Raw genomic sequence first — 19,026 nt, forward strand, 5'->3', positions numbered from 1 at the left:
AAATCTGATTCTCTCTCTCCATCCATTTCTGTCCATTCCTCCATCTTTCTAGGAATACAAGCTCACAACTTCGTGATGTCTGTTGGCTAAAATCATCACTGTTTCTGACATCTCTAACCTGCCCGTGGCTCTCAACCCCGTGAATCTTTAATTTCCTTTTTCTTTTTACAGCAGACACTATTCAAACATGAGGAAATACTTCTTTAGGATTTTTTTTAATCCATTGTTGATACACATGTGACATTCCATTGAATATTTAAAGCAGCAGGACACGTTTTATATAGAACAACCTTGTCAAGATGTTATTGCTAACATGTTAGCAGCATTTACACATCCAGCATTAACAAAGCATAATTTCACATTCATCAAGTGTGACATCCCTTGCTTCAGTTCTGCCATCTGTGCATTACTTTTCTTGTAATCCCTTTGCTAAGAGAAACAACAACAGCAATCTCCAAGCTAACTACATTTAGCAAGTCTATGTATTGTAAGTTTCAGGACGAAATCAACTTGTGAACACACCTGGGAAAGGCCAACATCTCTCAGGACTCTCATGCCTGATGTTGATCCATTTTCTGGCTCAAACATCGTCAGTCTGAGTTGTTTTGCCACTGCATTTAACTCTGGTAGCTGCATGTTCACGTTACATTGACCTGACCAGTGTACCATTCCATTGCACTTCACACCAGCTTCTGTAATAAGGGTTTAATATGGTCTATGGTTTTATCAAATCCAGTATATAGTAAAGTATGTATGTATGTATGTTTAGTCCAAGTATAGGCAGGCCTCACCTCTGGGTCACCAACCTCCAAATTTTGGTTGTCTTTTTTTTCAGTAAAAGTCTCACCACAGACTACCCTCCTGAGATTATTTTGCAGAGGCACAGTTGCTGCATCAGAAGCTTATCTTAGCTCCGCCCAAGACAATTTTGATTGGTTTAAAGAAATCCAAACGAAAGTTTGAGGACAGAGGAGGTCGGGAGGGTTGGATGAGTCAAACAAACAAAGGCATTTCACCCAGAAGATCATTGTTCATGCCCCATGTGAAACCAACTTATATACATGACAAATCTACCCAGCCACAATCTTTTCCTACCAAGCTAACCAAGTAGTTTTGTTGCCTAAACCTATCCTGCACATTGAAAAATGAAGCCAAAGGGGTACCCAGAGAAGTATAAAGGGGTCAACCAAGGGTTTCTGAGCAAGCTGCTGTATCTGAGCTGTTGAGAATGAGAATGTGTTGTTATGGTCCATAAAATCAAAACGAGCTGAAAGATGACAAAACACATATAGAGTGATGCATAGTGTGATGCTAATTGTATCTGGCTGAATCGCTATAGGTGACCCCTTCCATATTACACAGCTTCAAAGACCCTATAGATGCCTAATGCATAAGGAATTCATCTCACAAGAAGTACAATAAAACCATAAACATTTGTGTGAGCTGTAAGAGGAAATGTCTGAAAATGACTTCAAATTTATGAAACTACACGCTGACAATTTTAATCCATCTTCCTCCCGCTTGGACTCGACACTTATTCCTCTTGTATTCCCTGTACGCAACCTCTCTATCTATTTCTCCTGCTCTCTCACCTTATGCCTTACTCGCTCACTCACAGTGACACGTGTGTCCTTTCCTGAACAACGTTCCAATGAAAAAATAACACTACTTAACCTGCAAGATAACAGCAGAGCAGATTTCAAATGATATTGCAGAATCCAAATTTCTCACCAGCTTTATGGATCAAACGTAGCGTGACTGTACATACAGTACACAAGACTCTCAGCACCAAACGATAAAGGCTTTTCGTGACATAATCATCAGGCGACAGAAATCTTTCCCTTCCACTGCAGCTGCATTTTCTGAACCTAAGACCATCAAAGAGCTGCTGCTGCCCAGAGAAGAGGGCAGCTGAAACACTAATGCTGCTAGCATGGCACATTCATAACACTGTAAACTGTCAGGGTGGAAAAAAATGACCTTATATGTGTACTTTATGTGTGTGTGTGTGTGTGTGTGTGTGTGTGTGTGTGTATGTGTGTGTGTGTTTAAGTTTGTAAGAGCGTGAGACCGTCAAAACATCCATTTATCACAGAGCCCATGAGGTTTCAGCAATCTCTCTCTCCCTCTCTCTCTCTCTCACACACACACACACACAAACACACACACATACAAACAATCACACACACAATTTACTCTCTTTTTATATGCTACAAGACATATCATGAGTGAACTGAGCATTTCTGCATTGAAACTGCAGTGTACCAATCTTACTAGTATACAGAGCAAGTATACAGTAAAGCATTGTCTTCAGCAGTGCAAACAAGAGGGTTCATACCATTGGACATCAGTACTGGTTTCCAAGCTTGAAGGGCTGCTGCAGGTCTGAGTTTTGCTGAGGAATAATTTTTGAATGCATCATTATCAAGCTCAAAACATACCCAGTCTACAGTGGCACTTTCTGCTCCGAGTAAATCAAACCACCCTCATGGCGGACAGCAGTAATTTCAGCGTAGTGACTTACTCACACTATACAAGCTTGGCTCTCTCTCACAAACACCATGCACCTAAATAAAGAACTGTCAGAATACACACTATTGCTATCACAATGTCAGCAATCTTTATTCTGTGTATTAGCAGTAATGCATTGTTGTGAGGTGCTGTAATCTGTATTTATGGCAGATGAACTGAATGCTGGCAATGCTGCTGATCTCAGGCAGCTCAAAGACTCTCGTCAGAAGTATTTAGCCATTTTTTTTGCAATTTCTCTCAAGCCCATATTTCACATATTCTTTCATACAACTGTTCTTTAATGTCTTACATAAAAAAATGTATTGTACCTTGCAACTAATTTTATCATAAATAATAAAAATAAAAATAAATCATTAGCCTCCAAAACACCACTGAGAGAATATTCAAAGTGTTTCTTTGACTGTTTACTAATATTAATATAACTTATAATATTAATTTGCATGACTTTCAAAGTTATCATTTAAGAATTTAATGTCAATTTATTTTAAGAGTTGCCATAGGATATAATGTATCGTGCTTTAGAGAACATAACATGGATAATGAGATTACATTTTCACGATTAGCACTGGAAGAAGCAAGGTTGTGTTATGCCTCTTTTCATCCTCCTATTCCTGTGACCTAAGCTTCTATTATTCTAGTATGTGACGTTGACTTTGTTTAATACTGTAGGTACTTCTTAACAAGACAGCTGGAATGAGCATACAATATACATATATTTAGCCCTATTGGCAGCTAAAACAACATATTACCATTACCGAAAAATCTTCGGAAACTGTCAACCAAGCTGCAACCTCCTGGTCTAAGAAATGAAACCAACATGGCAGTGCCAAAATTTGAAGTTCTTTGCATGACCACTTGAGGCTGTCTCCAAAACAGAGCAAAGCCCCAAAGAGCCCCATGTAAAAAAAAAACCTGACTTTACAGCAGTGCAAACTACAGCGGGGTCAGACTCTGGATCTTGGACAGCCCTAAGTAGGTTAGACCCAGCACTGCTGCAGGCCTCCAGCCCGCTGTGACCCCTGGTGCTGTGGTTTGCGCTGTCTGAACTTGAGTTGACAGCTATTTTTGACCCTAGAATGTTGCACAACAACAAAGGAATCATTAGCTAAACACACTATCTTGCCTTCTTTTCCAGGCTCTTGAAAAAAGGTGAGCAACTTTAAACACAAAGTTAAACAGTTGTTGTTTATGAGAACACCAGAATATTTCAGGATTTTGTTGAGCTATTTCATGGAACAGTATCTCTCTTAAATCATCATATTTTGTACAGTGCAAAATAATTGTACTTAATTCCTTTGCTATACAGTATATGACCAGGACTTACCAAAAACAATGCATATACGGTAAGTTCCAGTTGACATTATACTCTTACTTTGATACACAGAGGGGATCTTGTGACATCAAATCTAAGTATTCAACTGTATTTGACTCGGGGTTACCAAGTGTAGGTACTACTTAATTGGATCAAAAGTTTGACTATCAAATGGAATATTAGATCAGAAAAATGTATAAAATTGATAACTTTAATTATTAAAAACTTCACACAGAGAATCAATTAAATGTAGGTCCTTGACTCACGGTCAGATTATGAGATTAAGTATTTTCCATAAACTTATCCTTAATCAAGTAAATATTAGCTATCACCAATAATTATCAAAGATAATAATAAAAATTTGTGATTCTCATGGACAGGATATCGAGGCGTAGTCATGGTGGGGAGGGGTTGCAGTTCGGTGGGCTTAGGATCTCGTCTCTGCTTTTCGCAGATGATGTGGTCCTGATGGCATCGTCGGTCAGTGACCTTCAGCACTCACTGGATCGGTTCGCAGCCGAGTGTGAAACGGCTGGGATGAGGATCAGCACCTCTAAATCTGAGGCCATGGCTCTCAGCAGGAAACCGGTGGATTGCTTACTCCAGGCAGTCCTTACCCCAAGTGAAGGAGTTTAAGTACCTCGGGATCGTGTTCACGAGTGAGGGGACGATGGAGTGTGAGTTTGGCCGGAGAATCAGAGCAGCGGGGGCGGTGTTGCAGTCGCTCTACCGCACCGTTGTGACGAAAATAGAGCTGAGCCGGAAGGCAAAGCTCTCGATCTACCGGTCAATCTTCGTTCCTACCCTCACCTATGGTCATGAAGGCTGGGTCATGACCGAAAGAACGAGGTCGCGGGTACAAGAGCCCGAAATGGGTTTTCTCAGGAGGGTGGCTGGAGTCTCCCTTAGAGATAGGGTGAGAAGTTCAGCCATCCGTGAGGAACTCGGAGTAGAGCCGCTGCTCCTTAGCGTTGAAAGGAGCCAGTTGAGGTGGTTCGGGCATCTAGTAAGGATGCCCCCTGGGCGCCTCCCTAGGGAGGTGATCCAGGCACGTCCAGCTGAGAGGAGGCCTCGGACAAGACCCAGGACTAGGTGGAGAGATTATATCTCCACACTAGCCTGGGAAGGCCTCGGGATCCCCCAGTTAGAGCTGGTTAATGTGGCCCGGGAAAGGGAAGTTTGGGGTCCCCTGCTAAAGCTGCTGCCCCCGTAACCCGACCCCGGATAAGCGGATGAAGATGAGATGAGATGAGAATAATAAAAATGACTCTAGTTAAACCAGAGTTCCTCAGGGGCACCAAGTTATGAAGAGTGATAACTAATATAAAAGTCTCATGAAAAAAAAAAAGATTAATGAAATAGTTTAGTCAGTTGAAGGATTTTAAAGTGTGTAATATTAAATAAACAGACATATTGTAAACACAAACATTTATTAACAAATTAATAAATGCACAAACAAAACACAATAAACTAACTAAAGCTAAGCCAACAAATTGGTCTGTGTGTGTTTGTGTGTGTGTGTGTGTGTGTGTGTGTGTGTGTGTGTGTGTGTGTGTGTGTGTGTGTGTGTGTGAGAATAAGGAACAAAATGTGAACATTTAAGTCACACAAAAGCCAGCAGGCTGAAGATTTAAGAAGTTCTAAATGTAGGTTATGTGTGTGTAGTCTGTTCAAATACAGTTATAGTTAACAGAGTGTTAGTGCATGCAATAACTGTGTGGAGCATTGCTAAGAAAACATCCTCAACTTAACTGAATCAACCCAGTCACACATAATCATCATTAAACATGAGTCATAAAACACAGTCACAGTTTTATGCTTAGCTGTTCATAAAGTCTCATAACATGTAATAATGCCCAATCGTTGTTTAGTTACCAGTCCATGAAATGGGAACAATAAGTTGCGTTGCTTTGATGCCAGTGTTAGGTCCTTGTGAGGAAGCCGGTTGAAGGAAAGGTTCTTGTCCTCGTTGTTTGCTCCTTAAACAAAAGAGGAATATGATCGCTCTTTGTTCTGCTTAGTTGGGTTGGTAACTGGTTGGTTAACCTGGATGATGATCCTGTCCAGGGCCTAGAGACAGCTGGATCCAGCAGAAGAGAGTCGAGTCGAGTGAAGAAGAGTGGGGTAAGAAAAGAGGAAATGGCTGTCCTCCAGTTTTGTAGACATCATGCTGTCATTAGCCAGAGGTCAGGTCAGCCAATGGACTAACAGTTTGGTGTCTGTTGGAAGGGTTTACCACACCTGGGACACCAGCATCATACTACCAGCCAACAAAGGAATCACAACAGTAGTCATGGATGCAGATACATACCACAAAAAGATGGAAACCATGCTACAAGACAACAAAACATACTAAATACTGAAGAAGGACCCCGCGGAAAAAAAGAAAAAAACATTAAAGACATTACTCCAACCGCTACTAGAATCCAACAAGATAACACAGGACAACTACAACCGTCTAATACCTACAGCCAACGTCATCCCACGGATATATGGAACTCCAAAAATACATAAAAAAGGAAACGCCACATATAATAATATATACAAAACAAAAACAAACAGTAGAGATGGATACAGTGGAGTACAGTGATGGATTGTGGCAGGAAAGATTTCCTGAATCTGTTGCTACGACAGCGAAGCTGAAGCAGCCTTTTGGAGAAGGTGCTCTGCTGTCTGACCAGTGTGGTTTGGAGAGGGTGGAGAGGATTATCCATGATGGATAACAGTTTTTTCAGTGTCCTCTCCACCACAGCCTCCAGAGTGAGTCTGTTGGAGTCGCTGGCGCCAATGCTGCTTCCCCAACAAACAACATCAAAGAAAATTAAGCTGGCCACCACAGACTGATAAAAGATCTCCATTCTTGCTGCACACGTTGAAGGATCTCAGCTAACTCAGGAAGTAAAGTCTGCTCATCCCCTTTTGTAAACAGCTTCAGTGTTAGATCTCCAGTCCAGTCTGTGGTTGATGGTAACACCCAGGTACTTGTAATCCTCCACCGCCTCCACATCCTTTCCCAGAATGCACAGAGGTTGGAAAGCCGTCATCCTCTTCTTCCTGAAATCTATCACCATCTCTCTGGTCTTGCTGATGTTCAGCCGCAGGTGATTCTGTCCAGTCCACTTCACAAAGTTGTCTACCAGTGCCCTGTACTCCTCCTCCTGTCCCTCACTTATACACCCAACAACAGCCGAGTCGTCAGAAAACTTTTGCAGGTGACACGACTCAGTGTTGTACTGAAAGTCAGTGGTGTATAAGGTGAACAGGAAAGGAGACAGTACAGTCCCCTGTGGAGCTCCTGTATCACTAACCACCACATCAGACAGAACACTGCCCATACGGACAAACTGTGGCCTGCCTGTCAGGTAGTCAGTAATCCAGGAGATTATTGTGTCATCTACTCCCATCACCTGCAGCTTCTCCCCCAGTAGCAGTGGCTGAATGGTGTTAAAAGCACTAGAGAAATCAAAGAATGTGATTCTCACAGTACCTCCTCCACCATCCAGGTGCAAATGGGCTCGTTGCAGCAGGTAGATGACAGCGCCATCAACTCCCACGTGGGGCTGGTAAGCAAATTGCAGAGGGTCTAGCAGTGCTCTCACCTGCAGCCTCAGGTTGACCAAAACCAGTCTCTCCAGCACCTTCATGACGTAAGATGTGAGGGCCACTGGACGATAGTCATTGAGGTCTGATGGTGACGACTTCTTTGAAACAGGAATCAGGCAGGAAGTCTTCAAAAGCACTTGTATTCTCTCCTGACCAAGGCTCAGGTTGTAGAGGTGTTGTAGGACAGGAGACAGCTGGCTGGCACATGTCTTCAGCATCCTGGGGCTGATACCGTCAGGGCCTGCAGCCTTCTGCTGGTGGAGTCTCTCCAGCTGTCTCCTAACCTGGCCTGCAGTCACAGTCATGCGAGGGAGGCTGCTGGTGGCTTCAGTGGAGGACGAGGAGGTGAAGGAGGAGGTGAAGGTGGAGGAGGAGGAGGCAGAGGAGGAGGAGGTTGAGGTGGAAGAGGTGGAGGAGGAGGGGAGGTGCTGCACAGGAGAGCTCACAGCAGGGGATTGAGGGGGGAGGGGAGGAAGCATTTGGGGCAGTGAGGGTGTGTGGGGGTCTGGAGGTGTCATGGAGATGACAGAAGGCTGTGAGCTGAACCTATTGAAGAATCTGTTCAGCTCGTTTGCCCTCTCCAGGCTGCCTGATGACTGTCTGCCGCTCACCTTACACCCAGTGATCTGCTTCATACCAGTCCACACATCCCTCACATTATTCTGCTGGAGTTTGGCCTCCAGGATCACCCACATACAATCTATCAAAAGCGCTAGTCGAAATCATCGGACCTATGCTTGGAAAAACAAAACACCACTGCAAGAACTCACAACAACTGGCACAAGAAATAAAGAAAACATAACTGTGGAGAAGGAGGAAATCTTTATATCACATGACATAATATCATTATTCACCAAAACACCCAAAGACGTCACTTTACACATAGTTACAGAAAGACTAAAACAGGACAAAACACTCAAGACACGTACAATCCTGACAGTCACAGACATCACCGCCCTACTACAGTTTGTCGCCAAAATCTACTACTTTCCAATTCAATACATTTATTTACAGACAGAAGGAAGGCTTTGCCCGTTATCCGCTATCATAAGCAGATTTTTTATGGAGATCCTAGAAACAAAAGCCATCCAGATTGCACCCCTACAAATCAAACCCACACTCTGGAAACGGCACGTAGACAACATATTAGAAATAATTAAGAATGGCCACTCACAAGAACTCACAGCCCACTTAAATACAATAGACAGCACCGACAATATACAGCTCTCACACGAAGAAGAAACCAACCGGACCATACCATTCCATGACATTAACATATACATCACAAAGAAGACGGCAGCATCAAAATCACAACCTACAGGAAACCCATTTATACAGACGAGTACCTCCTGGACTTAAGAACACCCCGCTGCACACAAACTGTCAGACGTCCGAACACTATACAACCGGACCAGCATCATAACGGACAATAAAGACAGACAGAAGGAGGAAAAACACATAAGACAAGCCCTCACATGTTGCCAATACCCCAGCTGGGCCATAAACAGAGGAAAGAGGAAAGCCAAACAACATGAGCAGAAGAAAAAAGAAAACGAAACAAAAAACAAGAAAAGGAAAATAAAAATCAGGACATAATAACACTACCGTACGTCAGAGGAACAACAGAATCCATACAAGAAAAAATATCAGATAAACACAGCCGTAAAACCATACAAAAAACTCTGATAACAACTTGTACACCCCGAAGACAAAATAACATTGGACAAGAAATGTGACATGTCATTTATGAGATTCCATGCAAATCGTGCAATAAAACATACATCGAAGAAACCGGATGAGCTTTCAGTACAAGAAAAAAAGAACATCAAAGAACAAAGAAACATACAGCAGAACAAGAAAACAAAAATCTGCCATAACAGACCATTGCAGAAGAAACAACCACATCATGGCCTGGGACAGGGGAAAAATCATCAAAAACAAACAGATACAGAAGATGGAGAAAGGAGGCCGTAGAAATAAGGAGGCGTGACAGCAACACCATGAACAGGGACAGGGGGGGGGGGCATACTTGCTCCCACACACCTGGGACACCATTCTCTGCCAGCGGCACCAGGGCGAGGAACGGACACAACTGGGAAATTTATTTTGAAGTTTCCCGGCCCGGTCAGCTGTTTTCATAAAACGCGCCATACCCGGAAGAAAACAGCAGCTCTGAGGAAGGCTGGAGTACAGTCGAAACTCAACTAAGAAAAGGTAGGACGACATCCTTACCATATAACTAATTTGTCTGACTAGAAGAAACTCTAAATTTCAAAATGGGTGTGACCTGTTGGGGGCCGGGTCACATGGCAGTTCTTTGTCTGTGACCATGCGCTCAGAAAGAAAGGCTAACAGGCTTTCAGGCCTGGTATTTTTCCTTTGATTGATCAGCCTGAGGCCTTCTCATAATCAAATGCAAGTGCAAATTAATCCAGAAATGAACAATCATCTGTGGAATGGTAATTGCACCTACATAACTACTAAGTAGTTATATAAATCTCCACCCTCAAATTGTAGTGATGTCACCTCAGCATCACTTGAAAATCCGCACAAAAACAAGAAAACAAAGCAAAAGAAGAGAATAAAACATCATACAGCTTGTTTCAACTTCTTCAGATCCTTGCCATTCAGCATAAGATGCATACTGTATGTAACCTGACTACAATGCCACAGAGCTGAGCTGCAGCTCTAAATCCATACAATAAAACAGTTCACGCGCCGGAGCTCAGAGTGAAAACATGTCTCTCCTCCAGTTAGGAGTGAATATTGGACCAATTAAATGAGACACCATGGGCTGGAATATGTAATCTGGATGTTATAACACAGGCCTGTCAGGACAGAGGAGCTCCAATTCTCATGCTGATTTTACACAGAAGGAGTCATTTCACTCAAAACTCTAATCCAATTCTCCCAGCTCTTTTCTCAGGACTTGAAAGACAATCCATCTGTTCCTCCTGGCCGCTGTTCAATCACAACGCCTTCTGTTGTGTGGGCCGGAGGTGAGTTAAATGTTTCTACGACTTCACTGACACCCGGGGAGTCGGGGACATGGTGGCATCTTGCTGCTATAAATATCACGGCTGGAGTCTTAATTCATCACCCCAGGCATCTTCATATGGCATTACAATATGCTAATGTAACGATGCCGTGCCCTCGCTGTCACCTCGTTCTCTGTCTTTCATCTTTCTCTCTCTTCACTTTACCTCCCTCTCTTCTTCTTCCCCTTAGGGAGTAGGCTCCCCTCCTGTGATTTGCACCTTGCTGCCAATATGTGGAGGATGCTGAAAGTAATGTTGGACTTGATGTTGGAATAAGGTGAGCGTTGTGTGTTGTTGTCTGGCTGCAACAGACGGACATGTAATTAGCCTGTAGTGTTAGTGTTACAGTAGGATCCCATTGAATAGGCACAGGTGGAAAATCCCCGCCTCACATGGCATTAGAGGGATAAAAATAGAAATTTCTCTGCAGCAGGTGTCGCTTTATGGTGAAAATTTTTATTGCAGTTGGGTTTCACTAAGATACAGTTCAATGAGGATTACCCAGCAAGCATACTGATGCTGTCTAGACGTTGATTCGAGGTAAATTCTACATTTGTATTCTTTTTTAGAATCAGGAGATCAATTTGTTGAGTTCAAGAGTTTTGAAAAGCTGTTTAAATATGTATTATTTCTGTACAAATGTTGTTGCAGATAAATCCCTTAATGGATATATTGTTCTTACCCCATGTGACGGATACGTTAGCCAGCCCCAGTCTCCTGTGGTCGTCGTCGTGTCCAGTAGGTTCACTGCAAAGAAAGAACAAAATAACAACAAGTAGGTAAGTGATGAACTTTAAATCAATGTTTGCGCCATCCTCCCCCATCCATCCTGTCCTTCATGACCATCCTCTGTTTGCACTGGCACCCGACAGAATCACATACACACATACACCTGTATGGCAGGTGTGACTGATGAGGCAGGACGGTTGTCACAGCAACTCTGAGCTGGGTGTCACAGTGTGTGTGTGTGTGTGTCACCTTGACCTTGTTTACTCTCCAAGCCCTTGGAGCTGGGACCTCGGTTGTCCAGGCTCAGAATAGAACATAAAACAAAACATAAATGTGAAAACAGTACAGTGTCTAACACTGACTGACTGGAAGTCACCAAAAAATATCCAATAAACTCCTGATGAAAAGCAGGCTCCAACTCAGGCAGTGCTTTGTTGAACTCTGAATACCCCTTGAATTGACACCAGCTCAATATGTAGCAGTTCAATCAATTTCAAGGTAGGAACAAAAGAACATATAGTGCAGAAAAACAACAATATCTATAAATCCAGACCAACAACAAGGAATAAAAAAAAAAACAACTTTAAAACAAGCACAGAGGGTAAAGCCTAATTAATTATTGAAAAGAGCTATCACCAAAATAATAAATACTGAGACATTGCCTAAACCATTTTAAATGTTAGCTCTTATTTTATTTTATACATTTTAGAGATTTAATTTAGACTAATGGAGGGCCGTACACTTGTGGCCATTAGGAGCACACCACAGTTTTGAAGACAGGCAAGAGTGACATTCTTCCCTCGGAGGGTGGGGTGTGGGGGGTGGCTGGAGGGGTTCTATATATATATAGCAGTAAATTTGCAAACCAGAAACCTAATTTTATTGTTTTAATTTCTTACTTTAACTCTTCCCTAAAGCACCAACTCCAAGCTGTGAAAACCAAAGCCATTTGTAATGAATTTGATCTGTAATGATTTATCTACTTTAATGTTTTGTTTTATTTATGATATATTCACTACCTCCAGCGATATTGTTATTGTCACAATTTTTTTATTGTTCGAAGATTGAGCAGCAATCACTGTTGTAAGTCTATTTGTGTAAATAAAGTTACGAAAGAATCACGTGAATAAAACTATGCTTTTTTTCATTGGTTGTGTTAAATCTTACCCAGATTCAATAGTGCTATTTTCTGATTGGCCATTGTGTAGACCTCATCTTGTTTTTGATTGGCTAGTGAGTGGCCGCTCGACGGAGCTCCAGAGGAGAAGCGCTTGATTCCTGCCGGTTCCATAGTGAAAGCAGCTTATTATTAAATGCTTTTGTGCATGAGAAATACAATGTGTGGTGGGAGTGCCTGATAAAAGACTGAAATGCGAGCCTCATTCTCCATATTAGCAGTCAGCAAAAGGTAATATATTTAACAGCTTGTGATAGTACGGTAATCATTTAATACAGAATATAGTTATTGTATGTTAATTTGTTGAGGTTTGTCAGGCAACAAACATAGAGTATTTTTTCCCACTAATATTCACTGTATTATTTAATATATCACCTACAGTAGTTTATTTTTCTGAAAAAGATCAATTAAGTCCAGAATGGCTAACTGTTATCTTTACTAGCTTACAATTAAAGAGACATTGTGAAGAAAGATGTCTGTAAACACAAAATGAGTCTTACCTCATGTTACCTGCCTGCATTTTAACAGTTTGAAATGTGTGTGCAGTCCATATTCAGTCATCCCAACAACAATGATGCATGAACTGTAGCTAGCTAGCACCTTACGCACTTACCATGCCAGCTGACCACCAACCATACTTTGCTAGTGAGCCTGTTTGTGTGACAGCTCAACCTCTGACTGGTCTCAGAACTGATTCTCGTCCACTCTGTCTATACTTTAAAAAAAATTTCATTTAAGATGAAACATGTTCACCTCATGTCAACACCACTTCATCTCTGTTTGAACCGCATTGAGCAAATTTAAATCTGTTTGTGCACCCCTTTAGGCCTGAGTGGCAAGATATTAGAATAAGGAGGGATGGACAGATGAGGGGAAAGTGAATGGAGAACTTAATGTACCATTAATTCTACCCACGGGCAATGTCCATATCTTCTTCTGCCATAGTACACATAGGTGTGTGTGTATGTGTGTGTGTGTGTGTGTGTGTGTGTGTGTGTGTGTGTGTGTGTGTGTGTGTGTGTGTGTGTGTGTGTGTGTGTGTGTGTGTGTGTGTGTGTGTGTGTGTGTGTGTGTGTGTGTGTGTGTGTGTGTGTGTGTGTGTGCGTGTGTTTCTGTATGTGTCCTTTAAAACTTGCAGCTAATATGATCCCTGCCCCAGGGCTGCTTGTGTAGCAGAAAAGTGATGTTCCTCAGATTAAAATGAGTTTAACAAAACACTGCACACTTTCATCTGTATGTCTGACACTTGCTCTCTTCCTGTCTCTCCTGCATGTTGAAGCTGCAATATGCAACATTTTGCCTTGAAGCAAGAAATGTACTACAGAGCATCTCCCCCTCAGCTGGCCAAGTTCATATTTGTTTACTTTTTTACCAGTACTGACTATTACTACTACAAGCCCCTCTCACAAAAGCTGATTGTTGATGGACTCTATACAGTAAAAGCTTTGTCAAAACAAGAACTACCCGCACAGTTTGACAAGTGACTTTTGGCACCTGCAGAAAACATCACAGCGATGAGTAGTCCTACTTAAAGTGTCTGTACAGCCATGGTACACAGGTGTTTTCACTACTACCTGATGAGACCGAGTGTCTTAACTGATCTGACTTTCAGGTTCACTTTTATTGCATCTGTAAGAGTGGGACAACATAGGCGTCAAATAAAATTAAAATGCCACATGAAGCAGATGACAACAAATAAAAACACTGCGGCCATTGTGTAGTCACAATAATTGGACTTTTTAAAGAACTTTGACACCCAGCTGCAGTGATATCAGCAGGCTGTGTCTATTTCTGGCCTCCCACAGCATATAAAAGTGAATTTATGGCGCATGGCATGCCAACACAACAACATCAACACCTCTATCCTCTTAGAACCTATTGTCATACCAGAAAGAAAAAGGATTGACAACGAAGGGGCCATCCACACGAACGCAGGTATTTTATATTGAAACCATGCGTTTCTATGCACGGTTTGGCCTTTCATGTGCACATAACTGCAGTTGTGGGCTCCTGAAACTGGAGTTTTTTGTAACCAGAGTCCAAGGTGAACTTTTTCCCAAGTCCAGTTTCAGCTGTCGTGTAGACAGGAAAACTAATAAAAAACTCAATTTCTTGTCGACACTGTCTGACGTGACAATGTGCTACGGTAAACTTGTGGAGCACTCTAGACATGACCAGCTGACGGAGGCGGATTTTGCGGTTTTATGTGGACGGAGATATTTTTTTATCACACCGATGGTGTGGCCACAAATTCTTTTTTAGCTGGGGGCTATATAAGTTCGGTTTCAAAAATACCCGTGTTTGTGTGGTCTAGGCCTGAACCCAACAGAGAGATACTCAACTACACAGTGCAGGACAAGAGGAAAATATTGTTTCTAAATGTGCAGTCTTCGTTTGACAAGTCAGCAGACATGAACAACGGACTTCACATGATAATATTCAGAACTTGGATTGTTTTTTTAGTGTAAAAACACTTTGATTAATTTAATTAGTGTGTTCTAACAGACTAAAGAAATATAACAAAATAAATGTACATATATTTGGAATTTTAATATCTCACAGTAGTCACTACGTTTCATCTTCACCATTATGGTACGACACCAGTAAATGTGAATGAATTATACTTTGACTGAATTGTGGAGACTCTGACCAGTCTAACGATGTGTAGCGTGTCCATTTTGACCAACGAATGAACCCTATATATTTGTATGCATAATCTAACCAGCACAGAGCAAGCTAGTAGTAGCTAGGCATGCTTTAAGAGGTTTAATACATCCAAACACATTGAGACCTGTGTTTATTTGTCAAAATATGAAGCCGCACCAGGTGAGCAAAAAAGACTGCGTTTAATTGAAGTTTTCTTTGGCTTTTCGCTTTGACACAAAAATCTTCTGCCATTGTCATGTCAATAAACTCTCCTGTACAGTAGGTTGAATGTCTTGCGGTTTATAAATGACCAATGCCAGGTCCAAGCTGAGTTACAGCTTGGCTGGCTAACAATAGCTTGCTTGCTAATGGTATCTCACTGAAACCTAAGCTGGCTGTGGCTCGGCTGCGAGGTATTAATCTGCCTTAGGTTACTTTTTGGCATTGGCTGAGGGAGTGATTTACAAACAGCAAATTTGTAAATCATTTTACAGCATTATACCAACATGATGCCAGTCAATTATGTTCAGTCTCATTGTTTTGCCTGAGACTCGCTCGCTGCTATGGAGTATGTGAAAATGCTGGCACAAATAACAGGAGGCTGACTGTAGTTCACCAGTATGGCTAATAACAAGAGTTTTCTAAAAGTAACAGGAGAACATCTCAGAGTACAGCTTCTTTAGCGGCTCATGCAGTTTGGCTCCAGATAGCAGGAGTCAGCTATTCTGAAAATAATGTATTTCCATAGCAAGAAGACTTGTAACATTAAACAGTGCTTGGTTACGACTGTTGGAGAGAGTTTTGTGTTTTGGTCTGAAGTGTCAATTTGTCACTTCTTCTACACCCACAATTCACAATAATAGAGTGTATGGGGTAAAAGGGGATAGAGCACTCTTGTCTGCTACAGCTCCACTTTATGATTTAGGATAATAAGACTGGAGTATTTTTCCATAAAAATCTGGAAGCTTAAAAGTGGAGCTGTGTGATTTCTCTGTGTAAAGACTGTTGCTTCCACTCAAATACACATACACACTCACATGTTGCAATTAGCTGGTGTTTCACTCCTCCTAATTTGGGCACTGGGCTGCTGAGGAGGGCAGTGGGTCAGAACACATAGACAGATGGCAGTGCCACCATCCTTCATCCCTCCCCCCATCCCTTCCCCATCTACCAGCCTTCTCTCTCCTCTCACTCCCTCAGGCGCCAATGTCCCGTCGTCTCGTACTGATGATGCATTGGCCCCTTGCACTCTAGCCAAGGTCACAAATGGATGCCGCCAATTACACTCCTCTGAGTGCTCTTCATTGGCCCACCAAAGTGACATAATGAAAGCAGCGTGCTGGCACAAGTGGATTTAATAATTCTTCCACGCACGAAGGGAATTTTGCTCTGCTATACTGTTATTATTAAAGGCCAAAAGAAAGGACAAGTTTATGGTGTATTATAACCATATCAGGCTGTGTGAGGATTCATGTTCTATTCCCAGTGGTATTAATTTAATTTTCTCTCAAATTAGAAATCCCTCTGTCTTTGAAGGTGGTGGGAGTCATTTATCTAATTTGCTTTAGCTGTCTAAATTATGACTTGCATACAAGCAATAGGGTTTAGGAGAATGTTTGGTGCTTTGCTTAATGTGACAGGAACTGTGTGAATGAAACAAAGGACAGGCAATAATTAGCACGTTTTTTTCTCCTTTCTTCTAACATGTAGGAAAACAGGAGGGAAGCCTGATTCTCTCACTGACTGCATCAAACCTCCACCTTTGGGGACAGGTTTTGGTTAAACCTAATTTTCAGATTTTGTCACAGCAAGGTACAGGTGAAGCCAAAACACAAATGGATTGAAGCAAGACTTGATTTGATACTGATTGACCTTCACCTGATTGACCTTCACCTTGATGAGAACTAGCTTTGAAGACAGAGGGTCCTGTAGCTCCAACAAAATGTTTTGCAGCAGTGAAGAGATTAAAGCCTTTGTTTGGCAGGGTGGGTGAAGGGACGAAGTGCTTCTCCTCAAGGACTCTAGGCTTGAAATTTAGTTTTTTACTGTTTCACTGCGTTCTGTTCATAACAGCAACACAAACCACCAATACCAGCTCTCCACGCGTCCCCATACTACCACCTCCACCGATTTCTCTCTTGCCCTCTCTACCCCTAAACACGTCCACATCTCGGAGAGTGCCAAATGAAAAAGCTATCTGCCAACTTGAGATCTTGTTTTTGCTCGCTCAGAGACACACCACATATTTCCCTGGGCGGTGGTCAACTTTTCCTCCCCTATTACTTTTTCCACCTTTCCCCAGGACTCAATCTGACCTGTAGGTTCCCGGCTATGTGGACGCCTGCGGCCTGGCATTCATGTTGTGAACATGTATCAAATCAGCTATGACCGCCATTGCTTTTGATATGCACTGACGGTCGCACAGACAAACACAATCTATCTATCCCTAGCAGTGGTCATGGTGGGGTGAAAGAGGGGGTGCATGAGTCTGAAGTCAACATAGAAGAATTATGGGCTGTCTTGGAGAAAATGGAGTTTGCCTGCAGCACCTGCGTTGAATCCATACAGCCGACAACAATGTCACCTTTAAAAAGAAAAACTGTATAACTATAGAAGGAGTAAATGGCAGAATAGAGCAGATTCACAAAACCTCATCTCCACCCCAAATGACACAGTCCTAAATTTCAAGGGAAAAAGTGCTGCCATTATTCTACACCAAGTGTCTAAACACACACAATAAGTATACATTTTTTTATTGTACTATGGACCTTCCCTTGTTTCCTGAATAATATATAATAATTTTATTATATATATATATATATATATATATATATATATATATATATATATATATATATATATATATATATAATAATAATAATAATTTATCTACATACACTCACTCAAACACTTACTCAAATTAAAACATGTGATTTGACAAACAAGCAGTTATTAGTGACCCGTATCGGCCAGTGTTCATTTTGACAGACCTTTTAAATTTAGCCATATTCTTAGTCTATTAGATGATTAGATTAGCCACGTTGTATGTTGTTTTCCAGAGGGACACCTCAACCTCAGGTTAGCTGTGCTTCGGCAAGGGAATACATCTAGGCTCAGTTGAGCTAGCAACTAGTCCCGTCCCGTTCTTCCATGAGCTACCCAGCTACCCCCCAATGCTACAATATTAAGACACAATATAGGCAAAAATGCCTGTATTTAAATGCATTGCTTGTTTTCTTAAATCAAACCATGTTATAGAGTGTCTTCATGAATATATCAATAAAGTCCCTTTAGGTTAACATCAGATCACTGTATGTCATTTTACAGAGCAACATATTGCATTGTACCAGTGTACCAACTGTCTCGATGGCTTATTTGAGGTATATAAGTGCTAAAAAAAGACCATGGGATAATTTTACGCCGGAATTACACTTTTCTTCCCCAATATATGCTTTGTTTGAACTCAATCAAATCTTTCTTGACAGTGTCTAAATGCAGTGAGTTAGAGCGCACTCACACATACGGGTAAAGCCTAGCTCGTTTGACCAGTGTGAGTGCAACCACTCCGCGCCTAGCTGCGGCCAGCTGGCCGTCCACTGCCCGTTTGAGAGGGGTGGGCTTTTGTAAAGCGTGCTTGCACATGTACGAGCACGAGCGTGCGCACGTGTATGAGCACGAGCACGACGCCTACGGCGGCTCTCACGTCATTTTATGTGCTCCTGTTCAGACATAGAAAAAAAAAAAAAAGACGGACCATGCGCGGACATTTAACAACAACAACAATGGTGGTCGAAAGGTTCACGTTGGTGTGATGCGGAGGTGGAGTGTTTACTGCAGATTTGGTCGGATTAAAATGTTCAAAAACAGTCGAACAAGACGCACAGAAACTCTGAGGTCTATGGAAAGATTTGTAAACAAAGCGACACATCGCGATGACGTCAATCAATGTGTGTGACATGTTATGGCTTGATGACGTATGGACAGGCAAG

General features: G+C 42.0%; 1 protein-coding gene across 1 annotated transcript in view; it reads right to left on the reverse strand.

Annotated features, from left to right (window-relative positions):
* The window catches only part of epha8 (eph receptor A8), a 156,538-nt gene that overhangs the window by 119,971 nt on the left and 17,541 nt on the right, over positions 1-19,026 (reverse strand). Inside the window, exon 2 of the mRNA XM_083939932.1 lies at positions 11,168-11,232. Coding sequence (XP_083796058.1) covers positions 11,168-11,232 — 65 coding nt within the window. The remainder of the gene's footprint in view (positions 1-11,167; positions 11,233-19,026) is intronic.

Source organism: Echiichthys vipera (assembly GCF_963691815.1).
Source record: "Echiichthys vipera genome assembly, chromosome: X".
NCBI classification, from domain to species: domain Eukaryota; kingdom Metazoa; phylum Chordata; class Actinopteri; order Perciformes; family Trachinidae; genus Echiichthys; species Echiichthys vipera.